This window comes from Populus trichocarpa, chromosome 7, assembly GCF_000002775.5.
Source record: "Populus trichocarpa isolate Nisqually-1 chromosome 7, P.trichocarpa_v4.1, whole genome shotgun sequence".
Lineage (NCBI taxonomy): Eukaryota > Viridiplantae > Streptophyta > Magnoliopsida > Malpighiales > Salicaceae > Populus > Populus trichocarpa.
This window is the reverse complement of record NC_037291.2, coordinates 8,715,527-8,732,995: the sequence shown is the minus strand read 5'-3', so window position 1 is coordinate 8,732,995 and position 17,469 is coordinate 8,715,527. Positions and strand designations below refer to the sequence as shown.

Here is a 17,469-nt window from a genome sequence, read left to right as displayed (position 1 = left end):
TTTAGCCATTAATTAATTAATTAATAATTTAATGAATACAATAATCGATAATAATTAGATTTAGAAACAAGAAATAAAAATGTATTGAGATTTCTACGGAAAAGGGGAAAAAAAGCATTAAACTTCCAATTTAATTCATTGTTAAAAAAAATAGGTACCAAAATGTTAAAACTAATCCTAAGACAATGGAATTTTTTAAAAAGTTTAAAACCCAATTGAATGTCATTAACAATAAAATTACATGTATTTTAATACATTTTGAGAAAAATACAAAAAAAGTAAATTAAAGCTGAACATATTGTTATATAACTTTTTTTTAAGTCAAACATATTGATTTTTTCTTCTTGCCATGTGCTTCACTCGTGTAATATTAAATTTTTTATTTATTATTTTTTATATGGATTGTTTCAGTTGTTATAAATTTCATATATATTTGTCATTATAATATTTTTAAAAAAACAATCCTTAAAAATTCATATATTTTTTTAACAGTACTTCAAAATTCATTATAATACTTAAAATTTTAAATTAAAATGATTCTTTAATATTATATTATAACTTTAATATTCAAACGATTATAAATTCAAATCTCATTATCTATATAGAAATTAAACACTAGAAGTAAATTTTAAACCAAAAAAAGCTTTCACACGTGTATTACGTAGTTTTTAGTTCCTAATTAACAAGTCAAAGCAAATCACGAATACACGACCTATATTAAGCCTCCTCGGGATCCAATTACTTGGGCTGATTAACGGATATGTGTAGATTAAGAAAATTCCACACTGATTCTGGAAATAAACTCAACCAAGGTTGTTAAAAACACATTTTTAATACGACACGAAAAATACAAAATAAACTCGGATCGTAAAATCATAAGGAAATTTTTTTTTCATTGAAAGTTCAAGCACTTTAAAATACATGGTTCAAATAAAAATTCATACATAGTTCAAGCACCTTAAAATACATGGTTCAAATCAAAATTCATACATAATTTAAATAACTTTTCATTAACTAACAATTAACAAACTTAAAATAAGCAATCTGCTGATGTGTCATGTAAACTAAAACTTGCATCAATGCCTTCATCTTCCTCATTGTTTCTTAGACATTCATCAATATTGTATCATCAAGAAGATTATTAGTGTTGCTACTAGTACCAACACTAATATTATAAACATTAGTGTTACTATTAATACCAAGACCAATATTGTCTGATCCTAGGAATTCATCTATATGGTGCTATATTAATTCTGACAGGGTATTTTGTGTTGGTGTTGCAGAAAAAAAAAAAAGCAGGCAATATTGAAACAACAATATTGAGTCAACTCACAAGTTAGACACCCATGGACCTGTCATCAAACCAGCAAAGCAAACAAAGCTTTCGCTTAATCCACACATATATTAAGATTTGTACATGTTGTTCGCTGCATTTCCATGTTAAAAATGTTGTCTTTCTTTGTTTCTTCAAGCAAATTGTTTGCTTCTTTCCCTTTCAATCTCTACTTGGAAAAACGACCCCCTTTTATTTTTGTAGATAGACCAATAACCCACGCTCTAAGTAAACTCCTCAACTACTCCTCAATATGACATACCAATTACAGGCTTTTCATAAATATTGTCTTTTACTTCTCATTTTAGACTCACCCTGAAGCCCCACTTCGGTTTTTAGTCGAAATCTTGGGTTGGGGGCTGGAAATATAAGGACATGCTTGTGGGTTTTTGCTGTGGTTCTTATTTTTGGTTTTGTTGATGGAAATTTTTTTGAAAGGTTGTGCACGGAGAGGATTTCAGGTGGCATTCTTTAATCTCCTTAATGTTTTACTTATTATTGGATTTTAAGTTGTTGCTTTCTTACAATGCTACTGTTTTAGTTTCACTTTACAGCTTGAAGTTTTGCAGATACAAATTACAGCACAATTTGATGTGGAAGGCGTTGCTACTTGCTAGTGTTATTCTGCTTCTGTTAGGGTTGAGATTTAAGAATCAAATAATGTAAGATTTGGGGAAAGGAGAAAGGGGAATTTTATTGAGACAAACATGGAGAGGAGAGGATTAAGAAGAGCCAATATTTTTTGTTAATTTTGTCAAACTCGATAAACTCAATCCGAGTTTACCGAGTTCACCGAGTTTGACTGATTTTAACCGAGTTTGACCGAGTTTGCTGGTTTTCGAGTTTTCTACCCAATTTCACATGGTATATCTGTGTTGACTCATAAAATCGTACGATTTTACGAGTCAACTCATGAGTTTGACAATCATGAGCCTAACCAATTGAATTTGAATACCTATCCTACGTATGAAGGGAAAAAAAACAATGTTAATAAGGTGATTTAACAAAGTTTTTTAATTAAAAAATATTCTCCAATAAGGGGTTGATAAAATGGGTTGTGATTGTAGTTGTTATGCCCATAATGTTAGCAAACAAGATAGGATAGGATATGAACTATGGTTCAATAAAGATACTGAATGCATTTGACGTTGGTTAGTGTGCGGTCCAAGAAAAGAGATTTATTTATTTGTTTCAATTTTTCTTAAAATAAAGGTAGGCCTTTTGTTTTTAAGAAAAATATATTGTCAATTCAAGTCCTTATTTTCTCTTTGTATTTTGCCTTCCATTATTAATTTTTTTTTAATTTGATCCTTCAATGTTGTGTTGATTGTGATTTAGACTTGATAGTTTATTTTGATCTACTTGTTATGTAATTATCTCGATCTTAAAAAATAATCTTGTCATTGGGTTGTTGCTCGATTTAATGAAAAATAGTTCAATTTATTGTTCAAGAAAAATAAAGAAAGGATTCAAATTGAAACAGTGAAAAAAATAGGAAGCTTTTTTTAAAAAAAACAACTGTGTCAATGCCTTTTTACCTCATTTTGCCAATTGGATTTTGTCAAATTTCTTCTTTTGGTCCTTTTAATTTGTAAATTAAATAGTTTGGTCCAACACTTTATTTTACTCACATTTTAATCCATGAGTTTGAAAAAGAAGAGAGTCATTATATTACTACGGATGAGAGAGAAAATTGACAAATAATTATTTTTTAGCTTTGAGACTCATCGTTTTTAGTGTCAATGAGTTTTATTCGTTAAGAAAAGTTCCATTTAGGTCTTTTTTTACTTTATCCTGCTCAAAAACGATATATCGTGCATCGAGAATGTTTTTGGATTCATAATGTTTTTTATTTTTTTAACCAATTAATTGCTAATTCAGTACCAAAAATACTATGAGGTCCTTAGGGTGTTTTTGATAATCTTTAGAAATTTAGAACTTTTGAGAAGGACTCGTCATATGTCTAATTGGTAATTATACAACCACAAAGGCATGCCACACCTTATTAATGAAGGGGTAGACCTATATATAATCTCTATATACCTTTATTTTTCACTTCTGAATATATTCAACTCCTTTTAACAAAGACACATCCACTCATAAATTGAAGACTTCTAATCGAGCTTGTATTCAGGAAAGAGGGACACAACTCTTCTTATTGTAAGGTTTTCGGACTTTGTAATGGCAAACACAAATCACAAACCAAATAAGTTTTCATGTAATCAAGGGCAAGGTTTTGTTTGTAATCATGCATAGATCAAGAATCAAGCATCTATTTTCTTCGTTATTGCTAGATTAACCATTTAACCAGTAAATCTAGATTAATCATTTAACAAGTAAGGTGTTAAAAATGAATAAGATAACAAGTATAAAATATGTTAATAGTAAACTTTCTTGAATATAAACATTAAAGTCCATGTTGAGTTTATACTATACTTATTCTAACACTATTAGTGTAACCTTTTCACCTTGAAAAAATAAACTTAGCTACACATAATGAAGAAGAGAAACATATATAAACAAGATAAAAATATAATTATGATATAAGTTAACTAAGTATAGTAAAGAAAATGAAAAGTATAAACAAGATACTAATGAAAATATAACATGAAATAAACTTGAACATTACAAAAATACAAAGAAAGAAAACAAGAGCAAGATATTGATCTGAAAATTAAGATGTCTAAATGTATGGCAAATGTCTCCTTTTAAAAGCTAAAATTTAGAACTATTGATTTGATGCTAACTATTGAGTTGGTGGCCAACCATTGAATTGGTAGCTAACTATTGACTTATTTGTTGGACAAACTGTTATTGCTAACATCAGAATTTGAATAGATAAGTTTCATAAAATTTGTGGGAATTTATTTCATCTTTCCAACAAAAAAAAATGAGCTTATTTGGACTTCTAGAACTCGAGATATGAGTTAAACACCAAATAGTATCTGGGCTGCAGGACAGATTCAGACTTCTCTTTGGTTGCTAAGATTTGAACTTGAAAAAGACAGTTTTGAATCTTAGACTCTTCATGAATGTTTTATGCATATGTCTGAGCTTTCCATCCAAATAAATCAAACCTAAATCCAAGATCTACAGCTCTAATTATGACCCAATAACCGAATGGTGTTCCAGAATTGAACCAGCATCTCTTCTCTAAGCTTAGCCCTCTCTTTGTCTTTTCAATTTCAATAGTTAAACAAATCAATCAATCCTTTGAATTGTGAGATATGCTTACATTTAAAATGTGCATTTACCATAAATTAAAAATATCTTATATTATCAGACTTGTTATTATAAAACATGTTTAAGTAAGGGAATTTAATGATACTTTAAGTGCAATATGATCATATAAAACCTTAATGAAAATGCACTTTTAAGTATTAATCACCTACCATTCAAATAATCTCATAGTTATGCTTATATGTACTTCCTAGCAAAATCCTAATCCTCTACAAGGTACCTTATTTAGAAAGGTGTTATGGGAATATATATTATAATAAAAATGATAATAAATGATAGTAATAAAAGCTTTGCAAGCATTTTATATATTCATGTTCATGTTCAGTATGTATGTATGTATGTATGTGTGTCATGTAGTCTAAATATTAGGGTAAAATACATGTGCATGGCAAAGTCAAATGAGGAAAAAAATGAAAAAGGATTATCTTCTCTCCTCTACTAAAAGGTCATAAATTGTCACTAACTAGATCCAACTTGAGTTGGCCTTGTTTGAGCATTTTGATGGCAGTTTAGAAAATCAATAATTTTACCAAATCTAGGAGTGCCATGGTTATCAGTTATGATATGAACAAAAATTATGTAAAAAAAAGGAAACAAAATGACTTTTTTTTTTATTACCACAAACAACATCGCTGACAAAGACAAGGTGTTTTAGGCCTCTTAAGGAGTTGTTGGGCTAATTAGTTTCTTCCTAGTAACTTTAAGCCTAATATGTATGAGAGCCTAATAAGATATCAGAATTGGGTTGAACCACATAAAAAGGTGATATGATTGACCTTATGATCTAGACTCATAAGGAGGGGTTTGGATCTTTTGATAAACCTATAAAATAAGTCCTCTATTATAGATAAAAGGCACTTAATGGCTATGTTACTCTAATGTTGATCATGATTGCCTTCATCTCATCTCAAGTGTCAATAAGCCTCTTATGATTTCTTTTCATACTCAAAATAAGTTGATCACACCATATTATAGCATAATCAATAAATTTAATAACAAGAAGTTTTAACCCTTTTTTTTTTTTAGTAGTGGTGACAATCAAATATCAACTCAACCTTTTTTCTCACACTCTAAATATTCCTATAGATCATTCCTTCCCTGAAATGCTGGAATTTTCATCTTAATACTTCCTAAGTTTCTATCCAAACCATCATGATACCCAAAATCACTTCCTACACCACTATGGTTGAAGTTTTCATCTTGTCAAAAACCCCCATCTCTTCGGTTTCTAAGTTGTCAAAATCTATCACCTTGGTTGATTGATGCATGATCAAGATCTTCAACTTCTTCATCTTCATTCTCGTTAATAAAGTCATCTAAAGGTAGACTAACATGTCTTTCTGGCCTTCTGACATTAAAACCCCTCCAAACTGACTCCTTTTGCAAACTAGTAATCACAACATCTTGTTTATCCATCCTATTAAAAACCTTACCAAATCTCACTTAATCCTCTCAAATTGTTGATGTATAACACGTAGCATAAAAAACAAGTTTCCCCTCTTTTTCGTAGGTGATGATCCGTCTTTGGAAGACATTGTTGAAATTTAAAATTTCAAGTTAATAACAATATATATATACACACACTTCCTCACATGTTGACACTCAATATGATGTCACTCCACTCTTATTTCATTTAATTCTAGTTTTTCACGATAATATGCTCATCTTTTTGCCTTTAACCTTTTGTGATCTTCTTTTCAGTTCTTTAAGTAATTAATCTCAAACAATCAAAATCACAACCTTGTAAGATTAACCATGGATTTTAGGACTCAAAACAATCAAGAAAAAAAAAATGACTACGATATAAATCAACAACAATAAAAAATTTAGCAAAAATAAAAACAACAAGGAATATGTTAATAAACATAAAAACAAATGAAAGAGAAAACAGAAGCAAAAAAAACTCTCTAATAACCCAAAACCATAATAGATTATATTGACCTGAAAATAACAACAACAAATAAACAAAATTGATATACAACGCGAATTGATTTTGGTAAACACTGATTCATAATTTTCTCAAATAACCCGAAATCAATATCAAACTAACAATAACCACAATCTAATATGAATTAAAGTGTTTTTATTAAGTCCCAAATTCATTTTTTTATATATATACCCAATTTGTGGCAGAATAAACAACTTGTAATTTCAACCTTTTATTTCCTCTACTATACTAATTCAATAGCAGACCTTTTGAATAACAAACAAACAACATGGAAATTTAAAGATAGATAGATAGATCGATAAAACATTATTTTAAAGCCTTGCTCTAATACCAACCGATGTGAACCTAAAGGGTAAGAACTTTTGAACCCACATGCAAGAAAGAACAATTTAAAAAAGCTAAAATCAAATTACAATAAAGAACCTGACACAATGATTACTTGAAAAGAGACACCGAAGTTATTGGATAAAAAAAGACCCCGACCTTATAATTATAAGGAATCACGAACTGGAAGTATAGAAAGAACAACACAAAGACAATTGATATTTAATAAGTTAAAGATAAGTTCAATGAAGAACCTAAAGTATAAGCAACCTTGCACACACATAATATTATTCTAAAATAAACAAAGTCTCTAAAAAAACCTAAATACAAGATAAATAAACCTATTTATACTAAGTAAAAAACATCTTAAAAAATTCTTAAAAAATAATAAAAGAGTATTAAGTAAAATAGAAAAAGAATCATAAACCAACTAGCAAATTAAATGTAATTCTCGCATAGTAGCTTATAGACTTTATCGTAAAGCCTTATCGAACTCTGATTAATATGAAATTTTAACCCTATATAAAAGAAGACCTTTAGAAGCTTTTGGAAAAAATTTAACCCGATCAAATAGTTGGATTGAACATTATGCTTGTTAGAGTCAAACTATGTATTAGAAAAAATAAAGCCCAAAACCTGTCAAACTCTTGAATCAATCCACAAATCATGAGAAAACCAAGTCCAAACTGCCTCTCCTTCTCTTGTGTAAATTTAAAAAAATCAGAGCCTAATAATTCCTTCCTTGTCGTAATCTTAAAACTTGACTTGGTCTAAATATTCTTAATAAGCTCAATCTTAAAGTAAGGACACGATCTAATGAAGATATTTAAACACCAAGTGACGAATCCCCATGCCAAATAGAAAACTAATTCATAAGATGTGAGTATTGAAAAATATCAGATGAGGGCTTCACCATTGCTGGGAAAAAAATATTTTCTAAAGATGTAACTGTAGAGCATGTTGAACCAATGGATACAGCTGCTTGGAACAATAGTCAATGCAGAGAGCAAGGTGCAGGGTTGTCTTCAGAGTGTCAGGGAAGCAAAAACAGTTGTGAGACATTCAGCTTAATTACTAACTTTAGGAGCATATGGGATTTATAAGTTAATTCCTAGACCATGCAGAGCAAGTATTGGAAGCTTTAAAACCACTTACTGCATGGTATAAAAAGAAACAAAGGTTACTGGCAACTTTGTCTTCCATTGCATCAGTGCATAGGCGGAGAAGCTTAACAGTAACTTTTGACTGACTTTTCACTTTTTGAAGCCCATAATTATTTACATTCATTTTCTGAAGGAAAACAAACAAGATCTTGAGATCCCAAACAAAACAAAACATGGAATTGCAGTGTTTTTTCCTGAAACAAACAAAACACGAAATACAAAAGAAAATAAAATAATAATATTAACAAAATACAGCAAATTAACAAGAACACAAGATCAATGCCCACAATCACAACTAAAAATCTAAACGAAGAAGAGGAAAGCTGAAAGCAAATAATAGAGAGAGATTTGAGGAAGAGGGTTACCTGAAATAAGAGGATTCAAGGAGCTTCAATAGAGATTGTTGCAGATAGCAAACAAAAAGAAAAGGAAATGATGATGTTTTTGTTCCAGTACAGAGATTTGAGAGGGAGAGATTTGCAACAGCTAGAAAGTTTTTTATGAGGTATTTTATTTGCTAAGAAAAGAAAGGGTTTTCCAAAGATAATTTTCCCTTGTAAAGGCTTAACTTCTTCTTTGACTGAAAGTCATTTTCCATTAACTTTCCTTAAGCTCATCAACAGAGGAAAGGAAAGTTGTTCCTAGAAAAGTATTTTCTTCGGAAACAAACAAGGCATGAGGTAACATTGAGCGAAAATCTACTGTTGGTTTTCCCGAATTGCAGCCATATAATTAATTATTATGTTTAAACATGGGATTGAATGGTGCAATTGATTGCCATCCACACCCAAACATTGCGTTTGCATCATACAAAGATCTCCCTCATAAATTCTGGAAAAAAAACAAACAGAACGAAAAGGAAATATCACGTGCATTGAATGAGTAATATCTAAACATTGAACCCCATAAATCCAGTACTTGGAATTTTCCAGAAAGTAATTTTGGCAGCAATCTCTGTAAGATTAGCATTATTCCTAAATAATTATACTCGCTAGCCACAACATAACCAGTTTTAGAGAACACGGAAAACTTTGATAAATAGCACAGTAGACCATTGATCATGCAGCCACAATTCTGATACCAGCCCAATTTAAAGACTAGTGGAATTGGATACAGTAATCACTCACGATGAAATGATATATAATGCAGAATGGTTAAAAAAAAAGTGTGAGCACATCTATATGTACAATTGGTTAGTAAAAATCTGGGAAAGTAGTTTTTTGAACACAGTTTCTACAGAAGGGTAGTCAATATCAAATCCAAAGCTTTGTCCGCCATACTGTACATAAAGATACCCTTTAGGGGATAAAGGTGGAGGCAAAATCTTAGAGATCTGGGGTAAACCTGAGATGGGTGGAGAAGGCAAGTCTTTCTTCTTCAAAGCATAGTACACATCGGCTAGTAGAAGCCATATAAGGTCAGAGTCGATGGATGCAAGTCCGCGTAGTGCATTAATGGACGCATCATGAAGCCCTTTAACACCACTAAAAGCTATTCCCACGACAAGGCCACTAACCTTCTTGAGGACTATTTGCAATGCTGATGTGCTCCTTTTATTCTGGGACAAATGAGCAATCATGTTGAGCACTGCAACCTGGACCTTCAAGTTTGAAATTTCAGACATCGAGTCCCCTGAGGAAGTAGGAGCGCTTCTGTAAGGAAGTTGAAGTGGAGTTGTGTCTTCTTTTGAAAATGGTTTCTTCTGTAATGGAGACGTTGTAAGAAGTTTCCAGAAATGTGGTCCATCAGTGTGGAAGCGGCGCGAAAAGAAATCTCCTCCACAGATTAATACTACACTGGATATCACACTTAAACATCTCCTGACAGCCTGTCCAATTAAAGGAGTTAGAATCCAAGATAATAGTACCAAATGATCTTTATTATGAAATTATTTTGTTTCTTTACTCTTTTCAACTTCAGCAATTCAGGATGTGAAAACAGTTGGGCTAAGAATGAAGCTTGCTGTGAGTTAAGAATTTAAAACCATAAACAAGAGATGACCAATGTTTTTTGTAGAAAAAAAAATGTCCCAGGACTAGATTAACAAAGCAACAATGTTTCAATACCATCACTAAAGGTATGCCACATAAGGCAGCTTCCAACAGGAAAAGATGAATACGCACCACTGGGTTTTTATTACGAACACAAGCAACCAAGAATGGCCATATTTTATTCATTGCTGGGAGCAACCTGTTCTCATCAGTCCCTTCCTCAGCCGCATCCAAAGTATCTTGAAGCTGATATAATGAATATGATCGAATCACTTCCTCAATTGCTTCTTTAGTTTCTTTCTCATGCCTATATGCTTCTTCCACTTTGCCCAGTGTCACAATGCCATCCTAAGAATGCAATTTGTAGCGAGAATATATTAAGAAAAATCTCTCGAGAATTTGTTTGATGCATAGCATTAGCATAAAGAAAACAGTCCATTCACAGATTTAAAGTAATCTGAAAGGTTCTAGTTTGTTCAATTAACTTTTTAAGATAAAATAGAAAAATAATTATAAGAACGGAGAGATAGGGCATCACCACTATATTAATAGCACCTTGCCGACCTTCTATCCAAGGAATTTGCAATTAGAATATTTAGGTTTCAGAAGCACCAGCACTGGAGAGATTACCATAATTTCTTGCAGCAACAACACTAAAGCACAATTTGGAATTGCGTTCCAAACGGTATTTCATGAAAAATTGAATTTTGTTTTTTGCTTAAAATAAATTTTTTAATATTTTTAGATCGTTTTAATATGCTGATGTAAAAAATAATTTTTAAAAAATAAAAAAATATATATTATTTTTGTGCATTTCCAAGCGAAAAGCACTTTTAAAAACAACTACTGTCACACTCTCAAACACCCCTTGGCATGACTACTACAATTAAAAACCCCAGTACTCCCAACAACATCCAAAAAAATTAGGTATCACATCTACCACCAATAGACCCAAGTTTGAGCTTCATAAATGTAAGATGTAAAAGAAAAACAAATGTTAAGTTGCGCAAAGCATCTTAAGTCTCACATCTATATTTCAACAAGCTTATTTGATATCACACACCTGATGAAATTTCAAAAATTAATATGCACAATAGGTACCTCAACTATATTCAGGGCCACCAAGCATTCCTCTTGCTTCATTGAAGCTAGTAGTGGGATCGCAGCTGTTAAGCATGAACCAGCAATTGATCCAACAGTTCGTCTGTATCTTTTGGAATCATTCAACTTGAAAAGCAAATTCTCCCATTGCTCTGCAATCAATATCATTACTAAAAGCTTTCTCAACAAACACACACACATACTTTAAATGAAAGAACTAAATTCTTCTGTCTTCAGGACAGGTATCAAAATCAGATCAACTAAGATACATAAACAGACATAAATCTAGTAGGAGGGATACAGTTCAATGGTTCACAAGAAGTGGATGATTCAATAAGGAGTCATAAAGTGTCCCTTGGTTATTCAATCTGTTACATAGTTTAGGTGAATATTCTGCATCGCACTGCAACTAAAAGACACAGGGTATGAATGTGCAAACTGCCAAAAGCAACATTATTTCCATATCAAGCACAAAGGAAAAAATTCCCATCTCCTTGATATCTAGAAATAACAAGAAAAACAATGGGAGCAAGCACAAGTACACAACCATGGGCATCATCATTTTGAAATGGTGCACAATTAATTCATGGCATCCTTTTTATCCAAAAGTTTGTAAATGATAACATGGAAACAACAAAACTGTACACCTAAATCAAAAGGACCAGATCATGAAACCATAGATCCAATTCCAAACTGAATAAGCAGAATGCAAGACATAATTGCTGAAGTAATCACCTGATTCCATGTCAGACATATCAATATCATTGTCATAATATGATGTTGACTTTTCATGGGATTCCAGTTTTTTTCCTTTTCCCATATCAGATACTTTGGACTTGACATGCATAAGATAAGATTCTGCATTAGTGGGCAGTGAAGAAGCCTCATGTTTTGACGCCTTACCAATTTCTGCTACAGCCTACAGGAAACAAAATTGTTGACAATAAGAAAAATATCATATACAATAAATTACTGGGTAGACACTGACATAAAATACAACCTTCAAAAAGGGAATAGTTAAAACTGGGTGTTGATGTCTACCAAGAATCTCAAGTTCCTGAGAAACGGAGCGCATCTGCACAATTTTGCAACATTTGTCTTAAGCATCATATATCAGCGGCAAATCAATTTAAATGCAATTTATTGACTAATAAAATGCCAAGTGGGTTAAAGCAAAATTAACAACACGAGAAAAAGAATGTGTATGCACATGAGAAAGAGCAAGGAGCACAAATTTCATAATTAGTGAAACGAAAGAAAAATAACAATTTATCAGAAAATCGACCAAGCCAACTCAAAACTGTTCTCAAAATTCAGGGTAAATTGCCGCACCGGTTCCTCTAGCAGAGGCAGTATCTTATGAGCTACTCCAATGTAAGAAAGCAATGAAGCCAGCACATTTGGCACACGCGGGTTAAGATCCAAATGACGCAGTTGTCGACATATTGAATCTATTATGTAGTCTGCATTTGCCAAGACTAATTGCCCAACCTACAAGAAAAAATAACAATATAAAAAGAGTCACAGAAGCACGGATCCGGTGGCAGATAAAAAACGTTGGCTATGCAAGCTCACCGTTGGATGGCCCGATGCACAGGAAAGGACATGTAAAACAGCATCAGAAGCTTGTCTAACTTGGATGTTTGAACATATTAGACTCTCAAGCAACAAATAAAGGGATGAATGAAGAAACCAACTGGAAGCGAAATCTTTCCCAAGGCACATGGAAAAGATGCCTATCCCATCAATAATAACCTGATTGAGAAAACAAAAGGTTAGAATAGAAGCTCAGTAATATGCCATCCAGGAAATTGATGAACTAATGCAGGATTCATAAAATTATATGCACTTTCTGATAGAAAGACAAAGTACCTGTTGCAGCATGGCAGTATCGTGGAAGAAGTGCAAGGTAATTTCTTCAACTTCACCATCAGACTGTACGAGAGAAGATTTTTGATCTATTGGAAGGTTCCACACTTCAGAAGATAGATATTCGTGTGCAATTCTACCAACACAATCATTCAAATGACTCCTAGCAACTCTTTCCTGTGAAACCTTCCAAATAGATCGAGTACGCTCAGGATGTTCAACTGTATTGGGCTGAGCATCAGCACCTTTTGCATCAGGTGCTTGAACTCCTTCCCTGTTTAACTCAGACGTATGAAACAATCTTATAAGATTATCAACTGCTTGGTCAGAGAGGCCAAAAATCATCTCATTCAGAATACACACTGCAGTGCTTGCCTGGCGCAGCAATTGGCCTGAACCTGTCCTGTTATACCAAGATTGCCAGCTTTCTTTAGTAAACTCCTTATCACGGATCTCAGAAACCAGTTTACGAAGGTGACCCAGTGGTATATCACTGACAACTGACATATGCCCTTCACTTTTAGAGTCTAGCAACACACAAAAAGAAAAATATGCGTGGTGTTAAGTATAGAGAACATGAGACCAAGTCTAATAAAGAAACTGAAATTACAAGAGTTGAGATGACCTGTCATTAAAGATAAACCTACAAGTCTAAGAATTCCTGCTAGAGTCTGATATAATTTCTGACTACCAAACCAAGGGGGCATGCGTGGAAGCTCAGAATTGTCCTGCAGAGAGAGCGAAGGGTTTTGTATTGCTTTTCCATGGATATCTCTGGAGTTTGGGTTATCAGATGGAACAACATCCACAATGGATTGGTAATCAGAGGAAAATCGAGAACTAGATTTCAACTCAGCAATAGAGTGAAGATATCCAATTGAAGATGGCCTTGCTAACATAAGCTTGTCAAGAGCACCTGTAAATACTGAATTCTGACTCAAACTGAGGGCAAAAATATCCAAAAATCTTGCAGCTGTTACCTATGCATATAAGAAGGGATAGCTGGAAATTATAACCTTCCTTGTACAAAGAATGAAAAATAAAAAAGGGGAACTCATATGTCAGGCACCTACCGGAGACTGAAGGTGATCCATCAAAAACTTGGGACCAGAATAGTAGATAACTACAAGTAATTGCTGGGCATGTGAGAGCGCATGTGATTCATCATTGCCGAAAACCACTTTTGGAAGCTTCTCGACGAGCCTTAAGAGGAAAAGAAATTCATATAAGAAATTATTTTGAAGAAGAAATCCTGTATGCCCCCACATCCAGTCTACTCTCACATAAAGGACTAACCTGCTAAAAAGCTCAGCAACATCAGATTGTACATTAAGTTTGCTGCTTGATGAGAGTAAATATTCAAGAAACTCCTGAGCAGGTGCAGAAATGTCTCCACATTCATCAACGACCAAGACAAATAGACACTCCTGCATGATTACTCATCAGAATATGCATGAAGCCAAAATTTACAGGAAGTTAAAAGTTATTAGATGCCTTATCCAGTCTAATTAAAAACAACGTCCTAAACAAACACAATGCTTGTTCTAACAGCTTCCATTCTTACAGGATAACAATGACAAGGAATACAAATGATTCTAAAACTTTACAACAGACAACAAAATGCAACACCATTTGCACCCATATATATTGAATGTCTGTTACTGCCAGCAAGTCAACTTCAAGGAAAAAATGACAGGTTACATGGAAATAGATTTCAATTCTTAGCTTACCAAAAACATTGATTTGCTTTGCTTCAGAGTGCAACTGCACTTTGATAACAGCCCTCGTATGACAGCCAGCAGTCCTTGTCTCACCTTTCTTGCTGGATGAAGACAAATCTAGAAACATATAAACTATTAAGGCAATGAAAAGAATCAACTGACAACATCAAAGGAGAGAGAGTGGGTAAATGCACTAACTCAAAAAAGCCCTGATTCCTCTACCAAAATCTTAACAGGAACTAAAAGCTGAACAAAAAGGGAATTTCAAAAACATACATGTGGAAAGGTTGCACTCAAAAGTCTATCCACATGCGCTGAAGTTTCCTCAACCCAGTCTCTTGTGCGATCCACATGCAAAGCTCCTTTTTCATTGCCAGGCTTAGCACTTTGAAATTCAGATGCAGGAGTAACTGATTTTACTGCTTCAGCAACTGAATTTTCAGCTGCAACTTTACTCTGATTTTGAGTGCTAACGGGTAACTGGCGAAGTTCATCAAGAACTGAGTGGATAGAAGATCCTTTCTTATTTGAATTAAAGCCAGAACCAGCACATAAAGATCTATCAAGACTGGATACATTAGCATCATCCTCAAGGACTATCATCAGATACTCAGCCAAGGCTCTAATTGCCTGGTCAATAGCCTCCACACTTCCAGCTGCCCCACTTATCATCGTTTTTGACATATGCAAAACTTTTGCAAATTGACTAACAACACCAGGTAAGAAGAAAGCCAATGCATCTGCAGTACCAATCTACAAAAGATAATTTACCACTAAAATTAGCTAATTGTTGTTGTGAGAAGTTGTTTGCAGGATAAAGCTGAAGGTAGGATTCAGTTAACCCAAAAGCTAATCTAAATTACTATAATCCTTCCTGCTAGAAGAAACTTCTGGTCTTATCATTTCCAACAAAAAATCAAAGTGAGTAACTAATAAGAAAGATACACTAATGGATAGGAACGCTGCCACACAGCAAAGCATCTTCTATTAAGACTCAACACCTTAAGAAACATCTCCCAAGCTAACAGTCAATAATTACAAAATACAAGAAATTAATGCAACATAGTTGCATCACAAACAAAAATCCAACAAGTTGCCCCAAAAATAACTAAATTCAATCACCCCAAGCACTCCCTGCAAAAGAACTAAACAGAGCACTTACATAACAAAAATATATGAAAATGCACTACTGCAGGTTATGAGCTTTAACATTACAATTTTACATACTACCACGATGAGATGGAATTACCTTAGCAACAAGAGCACGCACAGTCAAAAATATATGCAAATGCACTACTGCAGGTTATGAGCTTTAACATTACAATTTTACATACTACCACGATGAGATGAAATTACCTTAGCAACAAGACCACGCACAGTCAAAAATGCTTCAACCCGAATCTTCGCACTCCCTCTATGTCCTCTAGCAACCTCATTATCTGCAGCCTTTTATAATAATAATAAAATAAAAAGACCATTTTTCAGCACAAACTCAAATATGAACAACAAGGACAATTCCCAAAAATCACAACTTACTTTGAGAAGAAGTGAAAACCAATGCCCAACAGCAGCAGAAGCACTCTGCGACCTCAAAAACGAAACCAAACACTCTCCTTCCCCTCCTAAATAATCCCGGGCTGAATTCACATTCCGATTGTCTCCGGCCTCTACAAGCGCAGGCAAACCATTAATTTCTTCACATGAACAGCCTTCAACTCCACACGAACTTAATCCCTCAATTAATGCCCTAAAACACTTAATCACTCCTTCTCTAAACTCCTCCGAAGCCTCATTTTCCGTTAACATGGCCGCATACGTCAACTTCTTCATCAACACTACCATCTAAAAACAAATATCTTTAATTAATTTAAACAAATTCAAGCAGGAAATTTCGAATTTTTGTTTGAAATACCTGATCAATGGAAACTAAATAGCACTTGTTCAACAACTCTTCTAAGCACTGAACAACTCCTTCGGCTACTCTGTCGCTTATTTTATGAGGCTTAGGATTTTGTTTTCGAGAATCAACGGCGGCGTCGAGGAGGAGGAGGAGAGGGAATAGAACGTAGTCGAAGAAAGGTTGGAGAGAAGGAGGAGGAGAGTCGTGGAGGAATTGGACAAGTGAGGGAATTGAAGATGAAAAAGAAGTAGGATTAGGGTTTTGGAGGAGTTGAAGAAGGTCTAAACAGTAAGGTTTTAGCTGCGAAAACACAACACCGCTGCTGATAATATCTTGTTGTTCTTCTTCTTCTTCTTCGTTGACGTCATCGTTTTGATGGTTCAAATTGGTGGTGATCAGGTGATTAAAAGCGTCCATTTTCAGAGAGAGAGGGAGAGAAGTAGGCGCTTGTTCGAGAGAGTGAGAGCAGAAGAAGAAGAAGAAGAAAAGGAGGAAGAGGTGGTGGAGGAGTGGGTTGTAATTTAGGGAGATGTGAGGGCGAAGTTGTCGTATAACATATTAAGTTAATATTATTAGCTAAGAATATGATTAGAAATGCAGTGGTTATTTTTTAAAATGTTTATTTTTAAAAAATTATATTAAAATAATATTTTTTTATTTTTAAAAAATTATTTTTAATATTAACTCATTAAAATAATTTAAAAACACCAAAAAACAATATTAATTTAAAGCAAAAAAAATAAAAAATTTTCAAATTTTTTCAAAAATATTTTTAAAATAAAAAAACAAACCAGCCTTGTTAAAAACATGAGAAAAAAAAAAGGATAAAATTTTGGCTTTTATCTTCTTCTTTTTCAACATCTTAAAGGTAAACCCTGT

The 17,469-nt window shown here is 33.3% G+C and overlaps 1 protein-coding gene across 2 annotated transcripts; it reads right to left on the bottom strand.

Annotated features, from left to right (window-relative positions):
• Nucleotides 1-9,119: 9,119 nt before the first annotated feature.
• LOC7456332 (uncharacterized) lies at nucleotides 9,120-17,119 on the bottom strand. Of its 2 annotated transcripts, none has more exons than XM_024605517.2 (16): nucleotides 16,603-17,119; nucleotides 16,227-16,532; nucleotides 16,047-16,136; nucleotides 14,967-15,443; nucleotides 14,700-14,807; nucleotides 14,266-14,396; nucleotides 14,043-14,172; nucleotides 13,595-13,949; nucleotides 12,973-13,496; nucleotides 12,676-12,855; nucleotides 12,433-12,591; nucleotides 12,101-12,175; nucleotides 11,836-12,019; nucleotides 11,101-11,270; nucleotides 10,132-10,347; nucleotides 9,120-9,836 (listed from the first exon to the last, which is right to left on the bottom strand). In XM_024605517.2, the coding sequence occupies exons 1-16, from the start codon at nucleotides 17,005-17,007 to the stop codon at nucleotides 9,186-9,188; spliced, it is 4,161 nt and encodes a 1,386-aa protein (XP_024461285.2). In that variant the 5' UTR covers nucleotides 17,008-17,119; the 3' UTR covers nucleotides 9,120-9,185. The 2 variants fall into 2 exon arrangements, with proteins under 2 accessions (XP_024461285.2, XP_052310490.1); XM_052454530.1 differs by having other exon boundaries at nucleotides 11,101-11,252; nucleotides 16,603-17,118.
• Between the last annotated feature and the right edge of the window lie 350 nt (nucleotides 17,120-17,469).

Coding starts and splice junctions, on each gene's coding strand:
- LOC7456332 (XM_024605517.2), bottom strand. CDS start 17,007: ATGGACGCTTTTAATCACCTGATCACCACCAATTTGAACCATCAAAAC. Junction 14,173..14,265: donor GTTGCTGAGCTTTTTAGCAG/GTTAGTCCTTTA, acceptor TTTCCTCTTAAG/GCTCGTCGAGAAGCTTCCAA. Junction 11,271..11,835: donor TATGTCTGACATGGAATCAG/GTGATTACTTCA, acceptor GAAAGCTTTTAG/TAATGATATTGATTGCAGAG.